The sequence below is a fragment of the Lepisosteus oculatus genome, chromosome 28, assembly GCF_040954835.1.
Source record: "Lepisosteus oculatus isolate fLepOcu1 chromosome 28, fLepOcu1.hap2, whole genome shotgun sequence".
NCBI classification, from domain to species: domain Eukaryota; kingdom Metazoa; phylum Chordata; class Actinopteri; order Semionotiformes; family Lepisosteidae; genus Lepisosteus; species Lepisosteus oculatus.
The window spans coordinates 8,349,868-8,376,028 of record NC_090723.1 but is presented as its reverse complement, the minus strand read 5'-3'; the positions used below and the strand labels follow the sequence as shown (position 1 = coordinate 8,376,028).

Below are 26,161 nucleotides of genomic sequence, written 5' to 3'. Positions count from 1 at the left end.
TTACTACACATGCTTTTCTATAGAAGGTGCTGTCTTTTTTTCTTGGCCTTAAATCTGAAGCAAAATTACAAATATCGTCATTAAAGCAAAAGAACGAACAAGACGACTTATAGAAATGATTTATTTTAATTTGTATATACACACACAATTGTCTTTAATAGAGTAAAATCCCTTTTCAATCAAGATAGCAGGGCAAAGCCTCCAGTGCAAATAGTCTGAAGGGAGAATCCAGTGGTGTGTATTAGTTATGAAGATTAATGGAAAAGCTACATGATGCTTGGTTAGATATGTGGTTCACAGGACAAGATGCTGAAGTTAAAGAATTGCAAAGAAAGAGTTTTCTTTTTCTTATTTAATCTGTTTGGCCTTTTCTTTAGTTACCGTGAAGTGATTTTCCTTTCATATCTCCCCATACAAAAAGCACAGGTGTTTTAAGTCTACAAAGACAGAACCCTTCTATTCAGTTCTGAAATCGGCATGTACAAAACCACGTTTGGACATATGAGGAGCAACAGTGGTAGTTCTAGCAAGGTCCCATTAAGATGGTGCAAGTAAATTCTTATGTAGCACAATCTTTTAAACACATCCCAAATGCACTTTGAAATACAGCATCTCCCTTATGCTTATGGGTATGAACAAGATGTTCTTGTCATACAAATTATCTACTGGAATGAAAATTCCATACCTTTTTGTAAAAGTGCACTAAATAAAAAAAGAGCACCAATTTTATTATGAAGTTACACTTGTTGCATTAATGGTAACGGATGTTTGATCAATATTTTAAAACCGTAAGCAAAACTAAAGCACATTGGCACAAAGCTGGTTCTTTGCATTTAGGTTTTATTGAGATTTACAGCAATAATAAATGGGGTCTAAATCAGTTCTTGTTCAGAAGGCCACAAAAAAAGAAGCCTTAATGCCCCCTTTTGAAGTCAAAGATAAAACATTAATAAATTCAATTTCACACTACTCAACTAAAAAAAAAGTGCAAATTTACAAAATCGTACGGATTTTATGCTTACAGGCAGACTGCAAGTATCAAGGGATTTATAAGTGGACTGTATAATTGAACTGTGATGTTGTGATTCTCTGGCTTGTTTGCAAGGATAGAGTACAATTAAAACCAAACCCGCACAAAAGGACAAAACAAATGCTTTTTGTAGTTCACATTTTCTAGTTCCAGAGAGAAATGTGGTTAGTGCTTCAGTAAAACATTCCTAGAGAACAGTTCTCCCTGGTTTTTCCTCAGTTTACAATTCACTTTGGGTCAAATAAGTGTAAAAATCCTCTTCTGTACCAGACAGTATTGCAAGGCCGAAGACAATTAGATTTTGCTACCTTGTGTCAGCATCTACAAAAGTGTGCTTCTTTTTCTAGAACAGCTGCTTCATCACCGCCATCTAGCCCTTCATACGTTTCTTAAAACAGGTTTGTCTTTTCAGGGTGTCAATTTCATGCTCGTCTGCAGGGGGCACCACAGTAGCCAACAAGAGGCAGTGCCAATTGGAAAAGCAGCATGATGTCTTCGCGAGCCTGCAGGCACCTGGCCAAGCAGCAGAAACTCCGCTTGCCAATGGTTTGTAAAGCCCCGAGAAGAGTTCGACATCATCCTCCTCCATTATGCTATTATCTCACTGCATAGAAAAACTGGGTTTAACAACGCGTTCTTTAAAACTAAATTTCACTTAAAATCAATTCTCTTGAAATCTGAATCCTTTTATTCCAAAGATGTGGGGGTGAATCTAGTTGCTTTGAAATGTCAGTTAGTGCAGAGCACACAGGCAAGGGCCCTTGATCTAATGAAGTGGTCAGTTTTGCAGAAATCTAACGTCACTTTTCAGGTCACAGCACATCGTTAAACACAAAAAGGTACAGGCTTGAAGCTCCTTTAGTGGAGCACAATAAAGCAAGTCTTGCAAAGCACAAACATTCCAAAAAAAAAATCATTCAGCAGGTTCCAGCTGATGTCCCCCATTTTAAATCTGTTTCCACTTCATCGCAGACCCCCTACCAAATAAACAGTATTTGTCACAAATAACAGGTCAGTTATGTCTCATTGTACATTCCCCTTCCCTCCTTAACACGTTGCCGATTATGGAGGGTGTGGATATGTGCTGCAGGCCGAGAAGAGATTTACAAAGTGTTGTGGTTTAAGGCTCTCTCCCTCTCCGTGAAGAACATATCCCAGGTCAGACGCCCATCCCGGACACACGACCCTCCAGCGCCATCGCAGGAGTATCCAGAGGGGCAGCAGTGTTTCTGATCGTCGCAGCACACGGCCTGCAGAGACACCACCGCTCGGTCAGCTGGAGCCCAGAAGAGCTGAACAGCACAAGCGCACCCAGTGCCACCATACTGCTGCAGCCTCACTCATCGGCCGAGTGCGGGGAATTAAAAATTAAGATGACATGACGTCCCCACGCGTACAGCATTTTAACCGAGGTCTTGACTCTCTGTGGTCAATTAAAATCCCAGGGTGTTTCTCGAAAAGAGTAGGGGTGTAACCCCGGCGTCCTGGCCAAATGTCCCATACCAATCATGGCCTCCTAATAATCCCCATCTATGAATTGGCTTCATCACTCTGCTCTCCTCCCCACTGAGAGCTGGTGTTTGGGGAGAGTACTGGCGCATCATCCAGGTGGGGCTGCACACTGGTGCTGGTGGAGGGGATCCCCATAACCTGTAAAGCGCTTTGAGTGGAGTGTCCAGAAAAGCGCTATATAAGTGAAAGCAATACTGCTGAGCAATTATGTTTGATTCGTGGGGAATTAAGGAAAAAGGTCCCATCTTTGGACAGTAATGGTAAGCAGCAGAGGGCACTGCAAATAGTGCCTGCTAGAAGAGAATGCACAAGAACTGCTCCAGTCTGAGGTGATGGTTTGACTCAAGCCCTGGGACACATGGTTTCCCCATGCACACATAAATTTAGCTCCATGGTGCACCATGTAAACTGGAGAGCTGTTTGGCTGGTAAGCAACAAGCACCCACATTCCAGTAAGGTGTACCACTGCGATGGTGAGATGTCATATTGACACTCCTTTTAGACTAAGGCCTAAAACTGCACTTTAAAGTTTTTGAAGTGCTAAAGTGAAAGCACATGTGCACAAGAACATGAACACCTTGCACGAATATATATCTACATTGTTCTCACCGTGACTTTCTTACACAAGGGTATTTCAGAAAACAACTGCAAGTCATTTTCTTTACATTTATAGTTTCCTGCCCCTCTCCTCCTTGCATTTGCACTGGAGTGCGAGACACGGAAAATGTTTGGATACTGCAACTCCCGAGATGCGCTCTGCACTGGAAGTGTCAGGGTACCTTGGGGAAAGGGCAGCAGCCCCAGGAACTGGAGGAGGTCCTGCAGCAGGTCTGCGAGTCGGGGCAGCGATGCTCCTCATCGCACTGCACGTCCCTCCTGGGGCGCTGCTCCGAGGGGGACACGAGGACCGCGGGGAAGCTCCGGGACACCCAGGGGACGCCCTCGTGGCGCTTCTCGCAGGTGCCGGCCTTGATGTTGCAGGAGTAGCCCTGTGGGCAGCAGTGCTCGTGATCCGAGCAGCACACCCCCTGAAGCCAAAGAAAGCGCAGCACGTCGTCAGTGGATGAGTCGAACATGACCCTCAAAACGCCCACCCACAGGTGAACACAAAAATCAAACACGTTAAAGCAATATTAAAAACAAACTTTAAATTGCATTGGTATCAAAGTGGTCAATTATCCTTCAAAATTGACTTAATTATTTATAGGGGACGGGCAATTTAAACTCCTCTTGTGGTGGTCCAGAACCTGTAACATGGTTAACACTATTCTGAAGCCCCCCATATCATTACTGGATATCACTAGCGGGTAGCCTGCACATTCTTGGCCAGAAAACAACGTGATCAAAACTTTTACACTAAACTTCAGATCATTTGCAGCTGGCAAACCTTTTAAGATTTAAGGACAGATGCGATCAGCCGAGACTTTGTCAGCCACCTTGAGGGAGCACCTCGAGGTCCTGTTGGTGGACGGGGAGGGTCGGACATCTTGAGTTTGGCCAACTCAAACCTGCTGTAACGATGGAGGACTCTCTGGCCCTGCCTTACCTTGACCAGGGGACAGCAGCCCCATTTGCCGGTGGGCAGCTGGCAGCAGGTCGTTCCAGCCGCGCAGCTGGTCTCGGGGTCACACTTCACACCCTTCTCACCCCCAGGTCCGATGGGCTCCCCCGTCTTGGCGGGCTCCTTCTCCAACCAGGGAACGGACAGGGTGGAGGACTTGCAGTAGCCAGCGGTAAGGTCACAGGTGGTGCCCTGTGGACAGCAATGAGCGTGGTCTTCACAGCATACAGCCTGGGGGAGGAAGGGCACACAGAGGAACACCCTCAATCACCCCAGAGATGACTCCACTGCAATTCTCTGGATTTATTCCAGAGATTCCCTTCACTCTGCATAGATCCTGATCCAGGGACTGAATACCTTAGAACACAGGTCAGGAAAAATTCCCATCTCAACAGCAGGAACTAAATTTTAGTTCAGAATTTTTTTTTTTTAAAACAAAAACTTGTAGAACCTGGTTTCTCAATGACTGGAGTTAATAAAATCTAGAAAATGGAAGCATCAAATCTGAGCTTCTTAATTATATGCAACAATCTCAGTTGTGCCGTTAGATGAATAGCATTTTGGTTACTACAGCAGAAAAATATAGGTTTTGGCCACAGTGTAAAACCACAGATGGATCAAAGCCTCTACAGAAGTCTGGAAAACTCCAAACATATGGGGACAACAGTTTGTTTTTCAGAACTATCCTTAAGCAAAACACTCAGATTCATCTTGGAGAAGAGGATAACTAAATTAACGCATCTGGTTCCTAGAAACAGTCAAAATGTTAATGTTTGAGAGCTCCACTTGTAAATCGACCAGTCTAACTTTACACTATTTGGAATAACACATCATTAATGCATGCAGAAGCTCTTGGTTGCCTGTCAAGAAGGGTCCCCCATCATTTAACCGAATGCTACATGCTAGCCTTTTTCTACAGATATCGATAAAATATCAACAGCTCGTGTCCCGAGGGCAAAAAGCTTTAAAATAAGAACTTTCGACCCTACAGCCACAACTATTCCTCAAAGGCCTTAAACGGTCACTTTCACATCACTTGTCTATTAGCCAATTGAGACCCCAAACCCTATCCCATGTAAATGGATATTGAACAGTTACTTTACTCCGTACCATTAAAAGTGCTTACCTTGGGGAATGGACAGCATGCCCATTCTCCCTTTGCAGTTTTGCAGCAGGTAGTGTCATGGGGACAGTATGCAGTATCGTTGCACTTCACACTTTTGACTACGAGAGAAAAGAAGGATTTCTAGGCTAGTCAGGTCTAGTGGGTAGACATCACATGAATGATTTTGCTCGTAGGATCTGCAATCTTTTGCTTCCCGACACCCAGTGACCGATGTTTTCATTTCAGTTACACTATTGATCCCCTCCAGTATTCCATGGTGGTTGTGCAAAACACATTTATGATGAACAACCTCTAACCATCTGACCGAGGAAGGAACTTCGATTTACTTCAATATCAATCCAAGCTGAGGTGGACACTATTCAGTACCACGTGGAGGACACGACAACGTCACAGTGCATCCTAATAACCTCAGATCACACCTGAACTTGGTAAAAATAAAAAACTTCATTTACAATATAATTAATGAAAAGAAGGTTTGCTAATCAAACACATTTATTTAGAAATCCAAGAACATGAGAAACTAAAACCTGGACAGCAGGATATTTAGTCCTTCTCATCAAGCTATCTAATATAAACAAGTCCCCGCTTTGAATGCTTTTCAGCATCATTTTGATAAACTGATCATTCATGAGTGACCCATGATGGAATGGTGGACAAGCATTAAACCTTATTAATAAGAGTCCATTGGGCACAAGGGATTAGAAGACTTAATCTGCTGAATACCCCTCGTTTCCAGAGACCTCACCTTCAAGCAGAGCAGGGAGCTTCTTCTGCAGGGGGGTCTGTCTCTCGGCAGACGTGCACGTGTTGTGCTCCAGGTCGCAGGTCGTACCGCTGGGGCAGCAGTGTAGGTGGTCAGTGCAGCACACCGCCTGGGAACAGCAGACACTCGCATGAGCAACACTGGCTCCGTCCCGCTCTGGGCTGGGAGTCGGGCCTCCCTGAAGCTCCCGCTCAGCCCCACTGGTGGAGCAGCTTCTCGCCCCTCCCCCTGGCCTGCGGGGTCATGAGGATGCTGCTGTAGAGGGGCTGGAGCTGCAGGTGCATCAGCTCCGACACGTAAAGCTCTTTGGGAGCCTTTCGAGTGAGAAGGGCTGCAGCGCGGCGAGGAACTATCAGACACTCACATCAGGGAAAGGGCAGCAGCCGTATCCACCGCCCTCCTTCTGGCAGCAGGTGGTGTTATCTGGACACTTGGACACGCCGTCTGGACAGTTCACATCCCCTTCGGTCAGAGCTGCACAGAACGGAGCAAGTGGAAATTGTTTCAATTGTTTAACCTTCCATGTTAAATTATGAAAAGGGGGAGAATATAGAGGAGAATGATTGTACATCACCTTCACATACTGCTCGGCCTTATCATTTGTTTTGAGTACAAGATCACCCCACTTTTAAACCGTTTACACAGTAATAAAAGTGATGGCAATGACAAAGCTACCATCTTCATTCCTTCCAGAGTAGCAATGTTCACTTCCTGGCTCCTAGAGACATACCAGCAAATTCCTAGATTGCAATTCTGCTGCAAACTGGTGGAACCAGAGCAGTGTGCAGTTTAGCACCACACACCATCACCCTCATTACAAGCTCAACTGGAGGTGATCCTCCTAGAACAGGGATGGATAAACCTGGGTGTCTGTAGGTTACGGAGAAGAATGGCCTTCTCTCTCTAATCTGCAAGCTCTCACAAGACAGAAGTGGAACAGGTGGTGACAGGCTGATCAGGAACGAGGAGACCTCACCTTCCTTGACTTCAAGCAGAGCAGGGAGCTTCTTCTGCAGGGGGGTCTGTCTCTCGGCAGAAGTGCACGTGTTGTGCTCCAGGTCGCAGGTCGTACCACTGGGGCAGCAGTGTAGGTGGTCAGTGCAGCACACAGCCTGGGAACAGCAAACACTCGCATGAGCAACACTGGCTCCGTCCCGCTCTGGGCTGGGAGTCGGGCCTCCCTGAAGCTCCCGCTCAGCCCCACTGGTGGAGCAGCTTCTCGCCCCTCCCCCTGGCCTGCGGGGTCATGAGGATGCTGCTGTAGAGGGGCTGGAGCTACAGGTGCATCAGCTCCGACACGTAAAGCTCTTTGGGAGCCTTTAGAGTGAGAAGGGCTGCAGCGCGGCGAGGAACTATCAGACACTCACATCAGGGAAAGGGCAGCAGCCGTATCCACCGCCCTCCTTCTGGCAGCAGGTGGTGTTATCTGGACACTTGGACACGCCGTCTGGACAGTTCACGTCCCCTTCGGTCAGAGCTGCACAGAACGGAGCAAGTGGAAATTGTTTCAATTGTTTAACCTTCCATGTTAAATTATGAAAAGGGGGAGAATATAGAGGAGAATGATTGTACATCACCTTCACATACTGCTCGGCCTTATCATTTGTTTTGAGTACAAGATCACCCCACTTTTAAACCGTTTACACAGTAATAAAAGTGATGGCGATGACAAAGCTACCATCTTCATTCCTCCCAGAGTAGCAATGTTCACTTCCTGGCTCCTAGAGACATACCAGCAAATTCCTAGATTGCAATTCTGATGCAAACTGGTGGAACCAGAGCAGTGTGCAGTTTAGCACCACACACCATCACCCTCATTACAAGCTCAACTGGAGGTGATCCTCCTAGAACAGGGGTGGATAAACCTGGGTGTCTGTAGGTTACGGAGAAGAATGGCCTTCTCTCTCTAATCTGCAAGCTCTCACAAGACAGAAGTGGAACAGGTGGTGACAGGCTGATCAGGAACGAGGAGACCTCACCTTCCTTGACTTCAAGCAGAGCAGGGAGCTTCTTCTGCAGGGGGGTCTGTCTCTCGGCAGACGAGCACATGCCGTGCTCCAGGTCGCAGGTCGTACCGCTGGGGCAGCAGTGCACGTGGTCAGTGCAGCACACAGCCTGGGAACAGCAGACACTCGCATGAGCAACACTGGCTCCGTCCCGCTCTGGGCTGGGAGTCGGGCCTCCCTGAAGCTCCCGCTCAGCCCCACTGGTGGAGAAGCTTCTCGCCCCTCCCCCTGGCCTGCGGGGTCATGAGGATGCTGCTGTAGAGGGGCTGGAGCTGCAGGTGCATCAGCTCCGATACGTAAAGCTCTTTGGGAGCCTTTAGAGTGAGAAGGGCTGCAGCGCGGCGAGGAACTATCAGACACTCACATCAGGGAAAGGGCAGCAGCCATATCCACCGCCCTCCTTCTGGCAGCAGGTGGTGTTATCTGGACACTTGGACACGCCGTCTGGACAGTTCACGTCCCCTTCGGTCAGAGCTGCACAGAACGGAGCAAGTGGAAATTGTTTTGTTTAAATATCCATGTTATATTCTTATTAATAAAACAGTAAAGAAATATAAAACACAGATCGGGATAAGATTAATTTTATCCCAAAATGTTAAAATTTTGCCAAGAATTTAACCGAGTGGTAAGTATAGTTAGAGGCACCAGAGCCAAAATACAAGGTAGCCTAACAAAGGCCACTGAGCACATCAGAGGAGTTTAATATAAGACACCACCTTCACAGTGAGATCAGCCCTACCTATAATTTTGAGCAGAAGAGCAGGCCACCTTCAAACGTGGAACACAGGAATAAGTGATGGTGAAGACAAGCTACAATCTTCATTACCTCTAGAGCAGCCATGTTTTCTTCATGGCACTAGAGACACCCAATCTCACTTCTGTTGCAGAATGGTGGAACCAGAGCAACGTGCAGATTAGCATCACACATCACGCTCAATATAAACTCAACTGGAGGTGATCCTCCCAGAACAGGGGTGGATAAACCTGGGTGTCCGTAGGTTACAGAGAAGAATGGCCTTCTCTCATCTGCAAGCTCTCACAAGACAGAAGTGGAACAGGTGGTGACAGGCTGATCAGGAACGAGGAGACCTTACCTTCCTTGACTTCAAGCAGAGCAGGGAGCTTCTTCTGCAGGGGGGTCTGTCTCTCGGCAGACGAGCACATGCCGTGCTCCAGGTCGCAGGTCGTACCGCTGGGGCAGCAGTGCACGTGGTCAGTGCAGCACACAGCCTGGGAACAGCAGACACTCGCATGAGCAACACTGGCTCCGTCCCGCTCTGGGCTGGGAGTCGGGCCTCCCTGAAGCTCCCGCTCAGCCCCACTGGTGGAGCAGCTTCTCGCCCCTCCCCCTGGCCTGCGGGGTCATGAGGATGCTGCTGTAGAGGGGCTGGAGCTGCAGGTGCATCAGCTCCGACACGTAAAGCTCTTTGGGAGCCTTTAGAGTGAGAAGGGCTGCAGCACGGCGAGGAACTATCAGACACTCACATCAGGGAAAGGGCAGCAGCCGTATCCACCGCCCTCCTTCTGGCAGCAGGTGGTGTTATCTGGACACTTGGACACGCCGTCTGGACAGTTCACGTCCCCTTCGGTCAGAGCTGCACAGAACGGAGCAAGTGGAAATTGTTTCAATTATTTAACCTTCCATGTTAAAATTATGAAAAGGGGGAGAATATAGAGGAGAATGATTTAAAATGATTATGAATTGTTAAAGAAATGCCAAGAATATAGCCAAATTGTTGGTATAGTTGGAGGCACACAACTTGTTTGCCCTCAACCTCATGTATTAATCTTTTGCCTGAGCTGTGCCAAACTACGATAAGTAACAATATCTAGAGAAACTAAACTCTACTGGATTAGTTACGACACACTAGATTACTGTATTTACAGACAAGGTGTTTCAGAGGCCTACAAACCTAACTACTCAGGATCCCTCCACTGCTAACCTAGTATTAGCCATCCTATACAATATCTAAACAGGCCACAAGAGAGAAACCTGTGCTTCAAAAAAACACAATTCTGAGCTAAATCCCCCTTCCTATAAATCCAGATTGTCCAAAGTGAATGGGAATCTAAAACCTAAAAATGCATCCCTAACCAGGAGAGAACATCTCTAGCCTAGGGATTCCTCATAAAGGAAATCAGGGTTTACTAAAACTCTCTTAAATGGGTTCAAATACTTAGCTGGAATCTTAAGGTTGATCAGAACAAGGTCCTCTTGCCTGGCACACTTCTCAACCCTTCCTGCTTCTCCCTATCCATCCTTTATCTTATGTTTCTAGGCTGATAAGAACTCAATGATTCACCAAGGAGCTATTTAACTAGGGAAACATGGGGAGTCAGGCCAACTGATCCTTAGGCCCTGACAGGAGGAGATCACATTCTGGGCTGCAGCTTGAGTTTCCTCCTCCCTCTCCCAGGAGGAGGTTTGGAAATAATTCTGAGTCTGACAGGTGTGGGATTGTGATTTATTTTTGTGAAGAATGTCTAACCCCATGGTATTTTTCACAGTGCTTCTCCGTCTCTGCTTCTCCCCACTGGAAGTGAGAAAAACAGCGGTCTTCTCTGGAAAGCCAGGTCTGCCTGTGCCACCCAGTTTCTATGGCCAGACTGTGGTCATCAAGCCTGTACTTCATCAGCGTGCGTTTCTCTTTGCCATTTCTTACCTGGTCTGATATTCGGCAAGTGGGTATTGTCTTTTTAGTGTCCTGTAGAACTCAAATGGTTGTTTGTGGGGAGTGACAGTGTTGTTCAACTTATCCGGCTCCCACCATCGACAACTTGGTAAGCACCTTAGCTCCTACTTGTTGCTTTAAAGCCACAAGAACTGAAAATGTTGACTCTTCAATAATTGTAACAACATACGCAAGCCTAACAAAGACCAGTGAGCAAAGAGAAGTTTAATATTGTACATCACCTTCACATACTGCTCGGCCTTATCATTTGTTTTGAGTACAAGATCACCCCACTTTTAAACCGTTTACACAGTAATAAAAGTGATGGCGATGACAAAGCTACCATCTTCATTCCTCCCAGAGTAGCAATGTTCACTTCCTGGCTCCTAGAGACATACCAGCAATTTCCTAGATTGCAATTCTGCTGCAAACTGGTGGAACCAGAGCAGTGTGCAGTTTAGCACCACAAACCATCACCCTCATTACAAGCTCAACTGGAGGTGATCCTCCTAGAACAGGGGTGGAGGACCCTGGGTGTCCATAGGTTACGGAGAAGAATGGCCTTTTCTCCCATCTGCAAGCTCTCAAAAGACAGAAGTGGAACAGGTGGCGACAGGCTGATCAGAAACGAGGAGACCTCACCTTCCTTGACTTCAAGCAGAGCAGGGAGCTTCTTCTGCAGGGGGGTCTGTCTCTCGGCAGACGTGCATCTGTTGTGCTCCAGGTCGCAGGTCGTACCGCTGGGGCAGCAGTGTAGGTGGTCAGTGCAGCACACAGCCTGGGAACAGCAGACACTCGCATGAGCAACACTGGCTCCGTCCCGCTCTGGGAGTCAGGTGCATCAGCTCCGACACGTAAAGCTCTTTGGGAGCCTTTAGAGTGAGAAGGGCTGCAGCGCGGCGAGGAACTATCAGACACTCACATCAGGGAAAGGGCAGCAGCCGTATCCACCGCCCTCCTTCTGGCAGCAGGTGGTGTTATCTGGACACTTGGACACGCCGTCTGGACAGTTCACATCTCCTTCGGTCAGAGCTAAACAGAACAGAGGAAGTTGTTTTGTTTAAATATCCATGTTATATTCTTATTAATAAAACAGTAAAGAAATATAAAACACAGATCGGGATAAGATTAATTTTATCCCAAAATGTAAAAGTTTTGCCAAGAATTTAACCGAGTGGTAAGTATAGTTAGAGGCACCAGAGCCAAAATACAAGGTAGCCTAACAAAAGCCACTGAGCACATCAGAGGAGTTTAATATAAGACACCACCTTCACAGTGAGGTCAGCCCTACCTATAATTTTGAGCAGAAGAGCAGGCCACCTTCAAACGTGGAACACAGGAATAAAAGTGATGGTGAAGACAAGCTACAATCTTCATTACCTCTAGAGAAGCCATGTTCTCTTCATGGCACTAGAGAGCCCCAATCTCACTTCTGCTGCAGAATGGTGGAACCAGAGCAGTGTGCAGTTTAGCACCACACACCATCACCCTCATTACAAGCTCAACTGGAGGTGATCCTCCTAGAACAGGGGTGGATAAACCTGGGTGTCTGTAGGTTACGGAGAAGAATGGCCTTCTCTCTCATCTGCAAGCTCTCAAGACAGAAGTGGAACAGGTGATGACAGGCTGATCAGGAACGAGGAGACCTCACCTTCCTTGACTTCAAGCAGAGCAGGGAGCTTCTTCTGCAGGGGGGTCTGTCTCTCGGCAGACGAGCACATGCCGTGCTCCAGGTCGCAGGTCGTACCGCTGGGGCAGCAGTGCACGTGGTCAGTGCAGCACACAGCCTGGGAACAGCAGACACTCGCATGAGCAACACTGGCTCCGTCCCGCTCTGGGCTGGGAGTCGGGCCTCCCTGAAGCTCCCGCTCAGCCCCACTGGTGGAGCAGCTTCTCGCCCCTCCCCCTGGCCTGCGGGGTCATGAGGATGCTGCTGTAGAGGGGCTGGAGCTGCAGGTGCATCAGCTCCGACACGTAAAGCTCTTTGGGAGCCTTTAGAGTGAGAAGGGCTGCAGCGCGGCGAGGAACTATCAGACACTCACATCAGGGAAAGGGCAGCAGCCGTATCCACCGCCCTCCTTCTGGCAGCAGGTGGTGTTATCTGGACACTTGGACACGCCGTCTGGACAGTTCACATCCAGAACTGTACAGAACACAGAGGAAGGAAACTAAGAAATAAGGGGGGGCCAGCAGCTTACCGTTCAAAACCTACTCTTAAGAACAAACTGGTATTAAACATATTTGCTGGTTTAACGGACCCCACTTAACAGCTCCTTCCAGCTCTTAACATTCTACTGCTTTGAAGACACCTAGAAAATCTGCAGACATACCAGTCCTCCAGGACGAGCCCTGTCCATTCCTGTGCTATAACAAGGGAGTCGCAAATTATGGAAAACATGCCATATCAATCAACGACTTTCATGGCCAGCAAAAGCCCAAAACATTCCCACTGGAGGGCTTAAAGCACATAGGTGGCGAGTGTACATCCAGCACCGTCTCGAACCACGCACTGGCAGCTCCACAGAATCACTGTTCAGGTAAAACCTGAAGATAACATTACACTGTCTTTTTTCTGCCCCTTTTTAAAAGTCTTAATAAAGCAGTAGCTTGTAATTTGCGACTGGCATATGGAACACATTTTTGTTGAATCCAGGCCTAAGGGGGAAAAGCGGGACAGGTCACCTCGCTGGCCTCCAGCCCTTTTCCTTGCTGAGATCTTGCTCCACATGGGCATCTCCTTGGTCCCAGACAAGCACCGGGAGTGCTGCATGTCACATCTGGTGCCTTGGGGACAGCAGTGCTTCTTGTCATCACAGCAGATTGCCTGAGGCAGGACGACAGACCGGGGGTCGGATTAGGCCCTAATGCAAATCGGCACGATCCATGCCCGCTTATGCACAAGTCAACACCCACATACCGCATTTTCCAGGCAACCTAACTCACTAAAAAAAAAAAAAAAAAAGACACCCATTCACCGATCCAAGTGTGTCAAGCCAACCTCAATGCAATCCAGCAGGTCACAGCCGTTATTCCCCAGACAGGATTCTGGGCAACACACACCAGACCTCTCATGTGTCAGCCTCCCTGTTGTGAGCCACTGCTTGGGGAATCTTGGCTTGCATACACAACAAGCACTTCTAATACTGCCTACACTTATATAGCACTTTTCTGGACACTCCACTCAAGGTGCTTCACAGGTAATGGGGATCCCCTCCACCACCAATGTGCAGCCCTGCCTGGATGACATTCACTGAAACCGAGAGCCAACACAAAGTGCAAAGGCTGAGAGCTTAAATGAAGCCTCTGCGTGGGGCTTCCATACCTGCACTAAGGGACAGCAGCCCCATGAGCCATCAGGAAGTGGACAGCAGGTTGCATGACTGGGACACTCCGACTCCCCATCGGGACAGATAATCGCCCGCGCTCCAGACAGCTCTGCAGAATCAAGTGCCAGAGAAGCCAAAGACCAAGATCAGTACAAATGCAAAATGCTTGTTCTGCTCACGTTAAGTGCAGGGTTAAGTCTCCAGTTACAAGACACGATCCTCCCCACCCCCTCTCAGACATGAGCTCTAAGTACTGCCACTTCTACCAATCAAGTTAGAAATAATATTAACCCACAGAATTAGGTTCAGGGCTGCTAATGGACATTTTAGAACTACGTCAGCATTAGGCATTTAGGAACAATTCCACCATGGAAAAACCTGGCTTTCATTAAGTTACTTCTGTGCTTTTAAAGCATTTCCTTTATCAAAGACTAGAATCCACTGTCTTGAGTATAATCCAAGTCAATGGATGCACACCTTTGCTCCGAGTACAGGAGGTCCCATCTTCACTGCACTGGTAGCCCTCAGGACAGCAATGTCTGCCATCAGCACAAGAGACAGCCTAGAAAAAGAAGGAGGCTAGATAAATAAGAATGCAGAACATACTAATAAAACCCCAGAATATTAGAAGCTAGAAAAGAAGATCCAAAGAGACTAACCGGACGTTGAGTCAATACAATGTCCACCCTCTGCTTACAATGAGGATTAAGATGACCTTTTACCCTTTGAGATCACAGGCTGACGCTTCCAGCAGCCAGTGAGAAAAGGGCAACACGAGGTCCTGTCCTAGCAGTTCTGTAGTGTAGTAATAGACTAGAAGTATTGAGCAGGTGGCAGTTAACACTTGTGCCTTGCACTATTAAACCACTGGCACTTCGTGGAAGGGCGAGTTGGATGAACGTAGAAGAGCACCAGGACTAATTCTTTAACGCAATGCATCCGTTTCCAGTTTTGTGGTTTAAAATGTCTTTCAGTGCTGTGCATTGAGATTTAGCTGCTTGCAAGAATGGTGCACTGTGTGTGAAAGTGCATGGATGATCAGCAGAAGAATGCTATTCAGTATAAAAGTACACATTCATTTTATAAAAGAATAAATCTAGGATGGCACAGTGTTTAGCATTGCTGCCCCGCAGCGCTGGGACCCTGGGATCAGCTCTTGCTCTCGAGTCCTCCGACTTGCTGTAGCCCCCCTTCCCAAGAATAAGTGGGTGGGGGACTTCTTCTGCAACGAGTGTCAACTCTAATGCCCCCTTGCTCCCAGCATTGAAAGTCCTAAAATGACTGTTGCATACATTAAACTGTCACCGTTTGACAACCTGGATTCTCAAACCCCTTCTCACCTGAAGAGGTGTCGGATACGAAGCATCAGCACACTGCACTACTGACCACCCTCTAGGACTTACTTATTCCAGTCCTACAGACAGAAATCCACTGTCGGGAGTATATATCCCAAGTTAATATCAAGCAGGATATTTATCAAATACAGATCAAAGTCATCTGTGCCCTTGCAGCAGCTGGCTCCACCGAGTGGTCGGATAACTGTGCCCTGGATTGATTTTCCTCAGCCAGGTGAGGGAATGCTAAAACCGCTCCAAGTTGCTTTTGTCACCCCATCATGCAAATGTTGTGGAGTCTGTCTGGAAAGGAACTGTTCTTGGTGGAAAGTCCTCATCAGCCTCATATCAGCTGCTGAAGGCCAGGTCTCTAAACACAGCCTCTTCACCTTCTTGCTCATTTCCATTCTTCATAGTGTCACACTACCAACCTCCTGACAGATCTTTAATAACTGGGAGAGCCTGGAGCACCTGCAGGAATGGGTGATAAATATAATTAGCAATTCTTTAACCGAAAAAGGCAACCATAATCACCTGGGGTAAGGGGCAGCATCCATAGGACCCTGCAGCAGTCTGCAGACAGGCGTATTCCCAGGGGCACCTTGTATTATCTGGGCAGACATTCTGATAATTGTTGTCTTCTGGGCCAGAGTGGAACATGGGGAAAGAGCTTACACTCTGTAAAACAAACCAAAAAAAATGTATTCACAAAGTTTTCGCAAAAAACAACTGGACAGCTGGTAAATTCAAAGGAAAGGAAAGTGAGCATTTTATTAGGTAATAGTGAGCCATTAACGGTACTGACCATACATATTCTTTTTGGCTTACATTTAGATAAGATCACTTTATTGGCCATATACAATTTCTTGTATTAGGAATTTGTCTTTTCACAGACCCCAGCTTGCTCTCCATGAGTCACACAGACAGGGAGAGAAGCTGGGGGTCAGAGCGCAGGGTCAGCCATTTATACGGCGCCCCTGGAGCAGCTGGGGTGAAGGGCCTTGCTCAGGGGCCCAACGGAGTAGGATTCCTCTGCCGGCCGCGGGATACGAACCAGCAACCTTCCTTAGCTACAGAGCCATCGCACCACCCCACTGTTCCAGTTGTACAAGACAACACTACTGAAAAGTCTGTGCAAAACAACACGTGCAAACTGGTGCACAAAGACCACTTTTTTTTTTTAATTGATCAAATTGATTTTAATTATCAAAATAACTAGTTAAAGAAAAATGCTAATCGTGTCTTTACCAGTGGAAACTCGGGTACCTGCGCGTGGACTTTTTCCACCCAGGGGACGGAGGAGGTCTTGTTGAGGCACTCCGAGTGTTTCACATCACACACCGTGCCCTCGAAGCAGCAGTGCTTGTGGTCCTCGCAGCACACGGCCTGAAAACATGATCCAATTGGCCACAGATGATTTAAAAATATACAGATCCGCGATCCATCAAACAGACTTCTTGAAAAACTTTGCTGGTAACCATCTAGTCATTTAAAGGGGAACTTCAATGCTATTTTTATATTTTGGGTTTAGAAAGAATCAGCACTGATTTCAAACCACTATAAAAGTCAAACGCACACATTACATGTAAAACCTCCAATCCAATCACCAAATAGATTAAACTTCCAGGTATGTGCAACACCAAGTTCTGCGATTCAGAACGAGGCAACTCAGCTTCCAGTGAGGTGAAGCTGCCCTATTACACTATAAACAAGCAGGCGTGTGAATACATCTCTTTTAATCCAATAGAAATATTGCTTTCAACTTGGAGATGGTTTTGCGGACAAATACTAATTTGTTAACCCTGCCTGCAGATCACAAACATTTCTACAGTGAAATGTAGAAGCGAATGAGTACAGATTGTGCAGCAGGCATCTCATTACATTAGTCACTACAGGGACTAGTGAGCAGGAAGGGCTGCATCATGTCACGGATTGGGAGAACTCTTGCTCTCGGTGACTTTACAGCATTTTCCACAATTTTGTGCTTCATTCGAAATTTTAAACTTTTTCTATACCGTTTATTAATTTATTTTGTTACCACAAAATTGGGACTGTAGTTCCCCTTTAAATCTATTTCCTTAATTTTTTTCCCCTGAACAGCTAGCAGAAGAGTGATTAAAAATACTACGGTTTGGATGGAATTGGCAGAAAAACAAACTTTTGCACCAATTTGTACTGCCAGACTGAAGCAGTCCAAGGGATGCCACCAACTCAAAAGTAGATTGGCAGTACCCCAACTCGGATTCAAACCCACATCCTTTCAATTTCAACCCCAAAACGCTATGCCACACTGCCGTCTGAGTTAAGAAGTTGAAAACCCCTCTTTTTCAGGGCTCAATTATGTTTACTCTGATAAAGAAACCTGAAGTGCAGGGAAATTAGCACAATGAAAAAGGTACTTCTGTTGAATGTCTGACTTTAAGATAAGATCATTTTATTGGCCAAATTCTTGGGTTAGGAATGCAAACTCCCCTGCTTGCTCTCCATTCAACACACAAGCTTTATGCACTAAATGAAACAAAGCAGTCAAATGTCTTTGCGCAACACCGCAGCAATAAGGAAGAAGGAGTTGGGAGGGGGGAAAAAAAGTCTTTGTACACCTTGTTTACACTGTGCTTCAAAGCGCATCTGATTTCCTCCTTTGAAACAGGAATGCAGAAGCTGTTAAAATAAGTCAGGCAGCTCAGAGTCCTGGTTTGCCCCCACGGCAGAATACATTATACGCCTGGTACGATTTAGATCAACAGAACCCCGGTGCAGTACCGACAAGCTGGGCCCTCGAGAGCCACAGACCTGATGGTTTTATAGGTCACTTGTTTGTAAAGATTGGGAATGACCGCATCGTTAATTAATTAAGCCTTCGGTTCAGTATAGCGAACTCCAGTCCCGGGCGCGAGTAGGTCTTCTGATTTTGGGCGGTAATGATCTCCCCTTTATGATTAAAGGGATCACCCACCTCCGACCTTTTCAGGTCTTCTGAATCTATCGATCGCGACCCGTAACACCGGCTCCCCAGGACCAGCGGAGGAGAAACCCCACCCCCCCACCCCGAGTCCGGCCGGCGTGCACACGACCTCCTCGTTTGGGACGGCCACGTGCACGCAGGCCCGCCCCCGGCGACGACCGCACCAGCGAGGGGACATACGTACGTGAGGCAGGGGGCAGCAGCTGTATCTGCCCGAGGGGCTCCGGCAGCACGTGCTTCCGTCTTCACACAGCCCCCCATCGGGACACCTGAGGGCCGAGGCCAGGGCCAGCCAGCACAGGCAGAGGACTCCCCCCTTCAGCATCTGCAGCAGGGAGAGGGAGCAGCCGTGAGCACAGAGACACAGCCGGTGCACCTCTAAAGGCAAGAGAAATGCATGGTTATTTGCACAGACCACCAGCTACACTAGAGGAGCTCAGAAAGCCGACAATCCGTTATGAACTAGATACGCAGAGTTCGGTTTGTCCGTCACGGGTCATATTCATCATTTCTCAGCCAGCAGCTCTGTCACCCTGCAACGTATAACTGGCAGCCCCACTTTAGCTCAGTTGGTTTGAGCCTGGTCAGTACCTGGATGGGAGACTCCTGGGAAAAACTAAGGTTGCTGCTGGAAGAGGTGTGAGTGGGGCCAGCAGGGGGCGCTCACCCTGCAGTCTGTGTGGTTCCTAATGCCCCAGTATAGTGACGGGGGACACTATGCTGTAATAAGGTGACGTCCTTTGGATGAGATGTAAAGTCCTGACTCTCTGTGGTCATTAAAATCCTTGGGTAAAATCCTGGCCAATTGCCAATTGACCTTTACCAATCATGGCCCCCTAATAATGCCCATATATAAATTGGCTTCATCATTTTGCTCTCCTCCCCACTGATAGCTGGTGTGTGGCGAGTGCGACAGCAGCCATAGTGCGCCAGTGCATCATCCAGGTGGGGCTGCACACTGGTGGTGGTGGAGGGGATCCCCATTACCTTTAAAGCGCTTGGAGTGGAGTGTCCCGAAAAGTGCTATACAACTGTAAGGAATTATTTGCACAAGCGCAATTAAAGGCTGATTAGTACGTATGCTCCAATACAAATACATTAAGGAAACACCAACTTAAACACAAAGCAGCAGCAGCAATAAAGTTAAATAACACTCAACTTAAAAACTCAGCACAAGCAGTGTGTAAAAAAAAAAAAATTGTGGGAGAAAAGGCTGTTTTTGGCAAGAGGGTAGCCTGCAGAGAACGAGAGTCTGCCCATCATTTTAATCTTATTAAGGCTGAAAGGAAAGCTTATCGCAGGCCGAAAAGTTGAATCACACACTAGGAATTTCAAGTCAGGAGATATAAATAAATCAAAGTCACGCTTTGTTCTCATTTTCACTTCATGTTCTTTCATCCTGTTGTTCACAAGTGAAGACCGTTTCAGGGAAGTGCTTTCGAGCACAACAGCTGTCAAACAGGTTTCCATAAATAAACAGCAGCACAGCTAGAGGAGCAATGCTCTATGCAGAAACGGCAATGATGCTTATTATTTTGGTACTTTGCTTTTCACAGTAAAGGTCTCGATTATGTTTCCCTAGGCCGACGGGCTTCACTGGGACTGCTGAAAGAGGTCAACAAGTCAAGAACTGGTACCCAGGGCTTTTGATCCCAAACGGAGGCCATACCCAACACACAGAACCGACTTTTAAAAATGATTTAACTACAGGTGCAATCAAAAACCAGGGCAAAGAGACTTAACCTCACTCAAACCACCTGGAAACCTTTTCATGCTTGACTCACTCTCACATGACTGCAAGAAGGAACTTCCTCTTTCACTCTCTACCATAGCCACACTTAACACCAACACCTCTAAAGGCAAACCGATATCCTGAAGCGAGATTGCTCCTGCTATAGGGATCTCTCGCTTCAGCTATGATAACTAGTTAAAGAGGAGGATCAGAACATTAATCTCATTGCACAACCAAGGCAAAACTGGGCTGTGTGATCAGTGGCACATGTTTCTGCAGGACTTTTTCTCCCCAACAACGCCCCGGTGCCAGTTACACCGAACCTACGGTTCACCGATTCAGCAGAAGCAGGCATACAGAAAGTACTTCTGTATTCGCTTCTTTGTTCCATTTTTTCAAGGAAACCCCCTTGTCGGAGAGCCAAAAAGAAAAGTTCCCCCAGTCACAGTGAAGAACTAAAACCACTTTTTAAACAGACTGAGCAGCGCTGACAATGAGGGAGCTGAGCACTGGATCGGAAAACTTTCAACACCACTCACATTGATATGCAGTGCTATTTCTTGGATTCCGTTATGGTTTGAAAGCTGGTGCGGGAAATATCACTTGAGCACAGAGAGGTTGCAGCCTAAACCATACTCCAGACAACATACTTCAAACAAAAGTGGAACAAGAAACAAGAGATGTTTCATTTTCCACCACAGGCTCCTTTCGCCTTGATTAGCTCCTTTCCCAAGTCTTTAGCGGTTGGAGGCTCTCTAGAGCCAGGACTGAGTAGCACTGGTTTATGATATTGCTTAAGTTTGGCGATTGGCTAAAGCAAATCAAGACAAAGGAAAACACACAGTTGTTATGAAGTGATATCCAATTATCAAGTACGAATATGCTCTTGAATTATTGTTGGAGGTGGGACGTTTCAGAAGGGCAGCTGAAGACGCAGGAACTAGTACCGACATGCGTGATAAGAAGCACATTTGACTAACAGGATCTCTTTGAAAAATGAGAACACCCCTTGGTGACTCTGAAGGTCTCCATGCAAAACCTAACAAAATCCCCTTTAAGATGTGCATTTCTTCATTGCTCTGGGTACTCATACCAGAAGAGCAGTCTAGACTATTGGAAAAACAAATGATTTGATTTCATCACTTTTCACTAGAATCCTCCATAGCAACTTTTCTGGAAAGTCCAAGTAACTCTGAAAACCACAACAGGTTACACCCCGACTAACGCAATACCGTGCAATGTAAGTTTTGTGACAATGTCCTAGACATTCACCTTACATCAGCAACTAATTAATGCTGATCAAAGACGGGCATTAGATAAAGACAGCATGTTTCTGACTGATGCATTCTTGAAAGCAGAAGTGAAAAACAAAGAGGCAGCCTTTTCCCCAAGGTTTGATAGAAAACAATAAGTGAAATGTAAAATGAGGAAGAGTAATCAGACTGTCTATTGTGCGAGTTTAGCTGACCTTCAGTTCAGTGATATCTTTATGAAGAATATGCATATAAAACTTAAGAGTATATCACTTAGCAATGCAAAGCATATGACAAACCAACACCAAATGCAATAAACTCTTATGTTGGAATTTTAAATTCTTGGATTATGATAATTCATGGTATTAACATCTTATTTGTAATAAATGATTGACATGGTTAGTTTTATTTACTAGCGTTAACAATTTACCAATTGGACAAAGTCAGTGTCTCAATAGAGAAACATCACGCCAGACAACCATATTTTCTGTGCCTCATTTTAACAGTGCAAAAAAAAACGTTTAGCATATTTACAACAAAACAATTCCTGAGTCTGGCCTTCATATATATATACATACACACACGTTTTTGCATTTTCAAACTAAAATAAAAAATACCAACATGATTTTGCAGTCAGGCCTGCACACCTGGTCCAACAGGTCTCATTTTACAGGTAACCATGACCTAGAGACTTGGAACAATGCCACTGTTTTACTGAAATTAAAAGGAATGTAACAGCCTGTAACAGAATGCCCAAGCACCCCCCCGACATTCAGATCAACAAATTATATCTCATGTAGAAATTCAGGTGATTCACAGCGATGTACTAAACTAACTGGTTGGGGCTGTCCAGGCCGAGGGCTGAAGTTAAAGAATGTCAAGGGAGGTGCAGTACGAAAAGGAGCATTCAGATAAAGCAGGGATCCCCCATTCTGTCTCTGCTGGGATGGGGTCTCTTGAGGGGGGTCCCCCATTCTGTCTCTGCTGGGATGGGGTCTCTTGAGGGGGATCCCCCATTCTGTCTCTGCTGGGATGGGGTCTCTTGAGGTTTTCAATGCAGCTGGGCTGGTAGCGACCCGACTCCACAATAGTTTTCACTGGGCCACTTGAACAGCTCTTCAGGTGCTGCCGTCTTTAAAAACACCTGGCAATCCTGCAGATAATGGATCTGGAGCTGCTCATTCAAGGAGATCAAATGCAGCTCCTCTCCTGGATTCAGGCAGCTGTGTCTCTGGACCCTTACCTCACTAATGCTAACAGAATACACTCTCCTAGGCCAGGTGTAGCAGTCCCGGACTGGAAAGGCCAGTGTCTCTACAGACTGAGTGCAAGTGCGTCTCTAAACCAAACAGAGCTCGTTGTCCTAACCGAACCATGTTAACTGCTTCTCCCTGCTCTAAAACAGACCTGGTACACCTGCAGACTGGGGGGGGGAGGGGTTCAATTTAGACTGAAGCTCAAGTACAGGACCATCTACAGACAAGGTTACAGGATTGGCTTTACGAAGTTGATGGGGGGTGCCAATAAGCATGACTTCAGTCTTGTCACAGTTAAGATGAAGGAGATTTTGAGTCGTCCAAGTTTTTATGTCAGAGATGCAATTAGATAGAATAGAGGCAGCCTTGAACAGCAGGACCACGACTGGACACCCTTACTTTGAAGTTTGAAGGCATTGCCAATTCAAGTGCTTAATCATCCCCGACTTCGGAATCAGAGTATTTGGCGATCAAGCCCAAAAACGCGCTTGAGTTCTTAAAGCCTGTCAGAGCAAAACATGTCTTTTGAGTCCGGGATTGGATTCGGTTGTTCTTCTCTGGACGGACTCCCGGGCACCAAGATATTTCGTGTATTTTGAGCGCCATGGTACATCATAGAAATGCAATGTTGTACAACAAACGTTCATCCACTCGCACAGCTAAACACGTGTTGGTATGGGATTCAAATACTAATTAGCAAAAGGGTAACAAAAAAGGAGGTTTCACAAAAAAAAAAACAGCACGTTAGTAGCTCGGGAGGCGAAATACAACAGCGGCTTAAATCGGTGTACAGCGGGACCAGAGGAGATCCACTTTCCCAACAATTAGGAATGGAAATCCACAAAAACAAAATGAGAAGCCGATAACTCCCGCAAACTAATTGGTCTCCATCCTTAAAACAAGAATCAGGGGAAAACTTGAAACCTGGGTTCAAATACACTGTTGGCTCCTTGCCAGCGATGTTTTACGAGAACATTTTAATGCAATTCTGCATTAAAAGAGCTAAACGTTATCCATGTATCCCGAAAGGGCGATTATTCACGAAAGTGTCGTTGAAAACTGCTGGACGACAGCGCAGGAACTGCACTTTAGCAACACCTGTGTGTGTGTGTTTTCCAGTTAATAATTAAAAAGAAAGGAAGTAACAGAACAGGTACAATTCACCCGCACGAAACAAGCGACAAAACCCCGCTAACGTCCTCCGCCGCGAAACATTTTATCTCCCTTTTTCAAAAGGCGTTGTTGATAAATATGACATCTTACCTCCTGAGGCGATATCTCAATCCCAAATCAACGAGCCGCCTTGCTTTCTCTTTACAACTTAAACCAGCACTAATAACTGCCTAAGTAGGACCCGCCCACCTCACATCCTTATTGGCTACAGCGCTCACCTGGCGTTCGTGAGTGGTCCTGCCGCGTTGTCAATCAACGTGGTCACATGATACGTATCATATGATGATGCTTATCGGGTCAGTCATGCTTTTAACAACAATAAAGGGTTTTAGAAATACGGAAATTGCGTGTTTGTTGAGCGGCAGTGTTATGCTGGATCACTAAAATACCGAATGGTATTTAGTCTATAGTGTGTGTCTGTGGGGGGGGGGAGGTTGTGATCAGTGGATTTTTCGTTTTCAAAAATAAAAATAGTTTGCGGTGTGTTTATCTCTCAATTTAATACATTCGTAACGAAGGACCGGGTTTCATGGCAAAGACCGAGCTTGCCGCTGTTCTGTTACTGGTTTGCCTTTATTAATTCCGCCGTTCAATGGTTCTGTCGGAGAAGCTCCAGGACGCCCCCTAACGGTTCTGCTTTTCAAACCGTTCAGCCGCCATGGCTTCGTGTCACGTGACTCCCGGGCTGAGAGCCACTAAAGGGAGCATATTTTTAACCTTGTTTTTTTTCAGATTAGATAAGATCATTCTTTCTTCCCACACAACAATAGTTGGTGGAATTTGCTTTCGGCACAGCAAAGAACACAGATGAGACACACTTACAACATATACAGTACAAGTTTAAATCGGGACAGAAGACAAACATCGTCACATAGATATGTAAACAACTATTCATGTAGCAGCATAATACAGTGGAAATTCAGAGTTTAATGTGAATTCAGACCTCGTATGGCAGCGGGAAAGAAGCTGAGGTTGACAGTCCTTGACAGGAAGGATTTGAAACGTTTTCCAGAAGGGACACGCTGAAAGAGATGATGAGCTGGGTGAGAGGGTTCTGAGGTGATTGTCTTGGCACGACTTGAGTAGAGAGATGAAGTGGAAGGAAGATCACAGCCTACAATTTTTTTGCAGTTTTGGACTACAAATATTTCCAGTTTGCCTTTTGAGTCGTTGTCCAAGCTCCCATACCAGACTGTAATAGAGGTTGTCAGAACTTTGGATTATGGCTGTGTAAAATTAAAGAAGGAGTTGCCTAAGAGTTGCCTTTAAGTTGCTGTGCTTTTTTAACGATGTTGTCAGTGTTGATGCTCCATTTAAGATCAGTGTTTATGTACCCAGAAATTTAAAGGAGTTTGTGGTTTCTATAGGAAGATAATTAATGAGGTTGTATGTGAAAAGGGAAAAGAGCCGTGGAGATAGGACAGTGCCTTGGGGAGCACCTGTGCACCTGAGAGGCAGAGGGCAAGATGTCCCATTATTCACCCTGACAGTCTGTTGGCGATCCAATGACACATAGCAGGGTTGATGTCCATCAGTTTACTGAATAATCTATGTAGATTAATGGTATTGAATGCTGAGCTGAAAACCCAAAAAATATAAGCAGGCATAGGATTTTGCCTTCTCCACATGCTGGAGTGGGCAATGGAGAGCCAGGTTAACAGTATCTTCAACAGAGTAGTTGGCCCTGTAGGCAAACTGGTGAGGATCCAGCAGAGGAGATGTACAGTGCTGGAGGGGCTTAAGCACGAGACACTCAAAGGCTTTCACAGCCACCGAATATAGTGGATATTTTAAACCTGTGAGGGACTTTCTGCTGAAGTGAAGCATTTTAAATGTTGGCAAACACAAGAGCCAATCGATCAGCACAGTAGCTGAGGGTTGCAACTCACAAATTGTCGGGGCCTGTAGCTTTTCTTTTCTGAACATTGCTCTTACTTTGTCAGTATGGATGGAGGAAGGAGGAGGCAAAGGGGTGAAAGAAAATGAAGGTAATGAGGAGGCCTTCACATCAGGTTTTCCAAAGGGAGCAATAAAACTGGTTCAGTTTATCTGGGAGACTGGGGTCATCATCCAGTAAGGTGATGGGAGTTTTTTTTCCTTGTAGTTGGTCATTTCCTGAATTTTCCTCTAAACTGGTCTTGAGTTGTTGTCAGCAAATTGTTCCTCTAGTTTTTTACTGTAGTTACTCTTACCTTTCCTCCCTGCGGAGCGCAGTTCATATTTGGCTGAGATATATTCCGTCCAGTCACCCTTAGTTAAAGTAAGCCTTAAATTTGAATGATCAAACATCTAACAAATATCTCTTTCTGTTTTTGAATAAATTGTTATATAATTTTTTACAGTATGTTGATATAATCTAGATAGATCTGTCATACATCTACAGTCTGTGTGGCTCCTAATGCCTCAATAGGGTGATGGGGAAACTATGTTGTAAATATAATCCTTCCAATGA

The 26,161-nt window shown here is 46.1% G+C and overlaps 1 protein-coding gene across 3 annotated transcripts; it reads right to left on the bottom strand.

Moving 5' to 3' along the window:
* Positions 1 to 107: 107 nt before the first annotated feature.
* LOC102696688 (progranulin-like) lies at positions 108 to 23,906 on the bottom strand. 3 transcript variants are annotated; one of them, XM_069185559.1, is made up of 23 exons: positions 23,800 to 23,906; positions 18,480 to 18,620; positions 16,579 to 16,716; positions 15,865 to 16,008; positions 14,474 to 14,558; positions 13,993 to 14,105; positions 13,353 to 13,494; positions 12,713 to 12,813; positions 12,322 to 12,457; positions 11,593 to 11,702; positions 11,313 to 11,448; positions 9,484 to 9,593; positions 9,093 to 9,228; positions 8,363 to 8,472; positions 7,972 to 8,107; positions 7,360 to 7,469; positions 6,969 to 7,104; positions 6,357 to 6,466; positions 5,975 to 6,101; positions 5,230 to 5,327; positions 4,089 to 4,334; positions 3,322 to 3,570; positions 108 to 2,280 (listed from the first exon to the last, which is right to left on the bottom strand). In XM_069185559.1, exons 2-23 carry the CDS (start codon positions 18,618 to 18,620, stop codon positions 2,134 to 2,136), a joined length of 2,961 nt encoding a protein of 986 aa, XP_069041660.1. In that variant the 5' UTR covers positions 23,800 to 23,906; the 3' UTR covers positions 108 to 2,133. The 3 variants fall into 3 exon arrangements, with proteins under 3 accessions (XP_069041660.1, XP_069041662.1, XP_069041661.1); XM_069185561.1 differs by having other exon boundaries at positions 16,597 to 16,716; XM_069185560.1 differs by having other exon boundaries at positions 18,480 to 18,673; positions 23,800 to 23,876.
* Between the last annotated feature and the right edge of the window lie 2,255 nt (positions 23,907 to 26,161).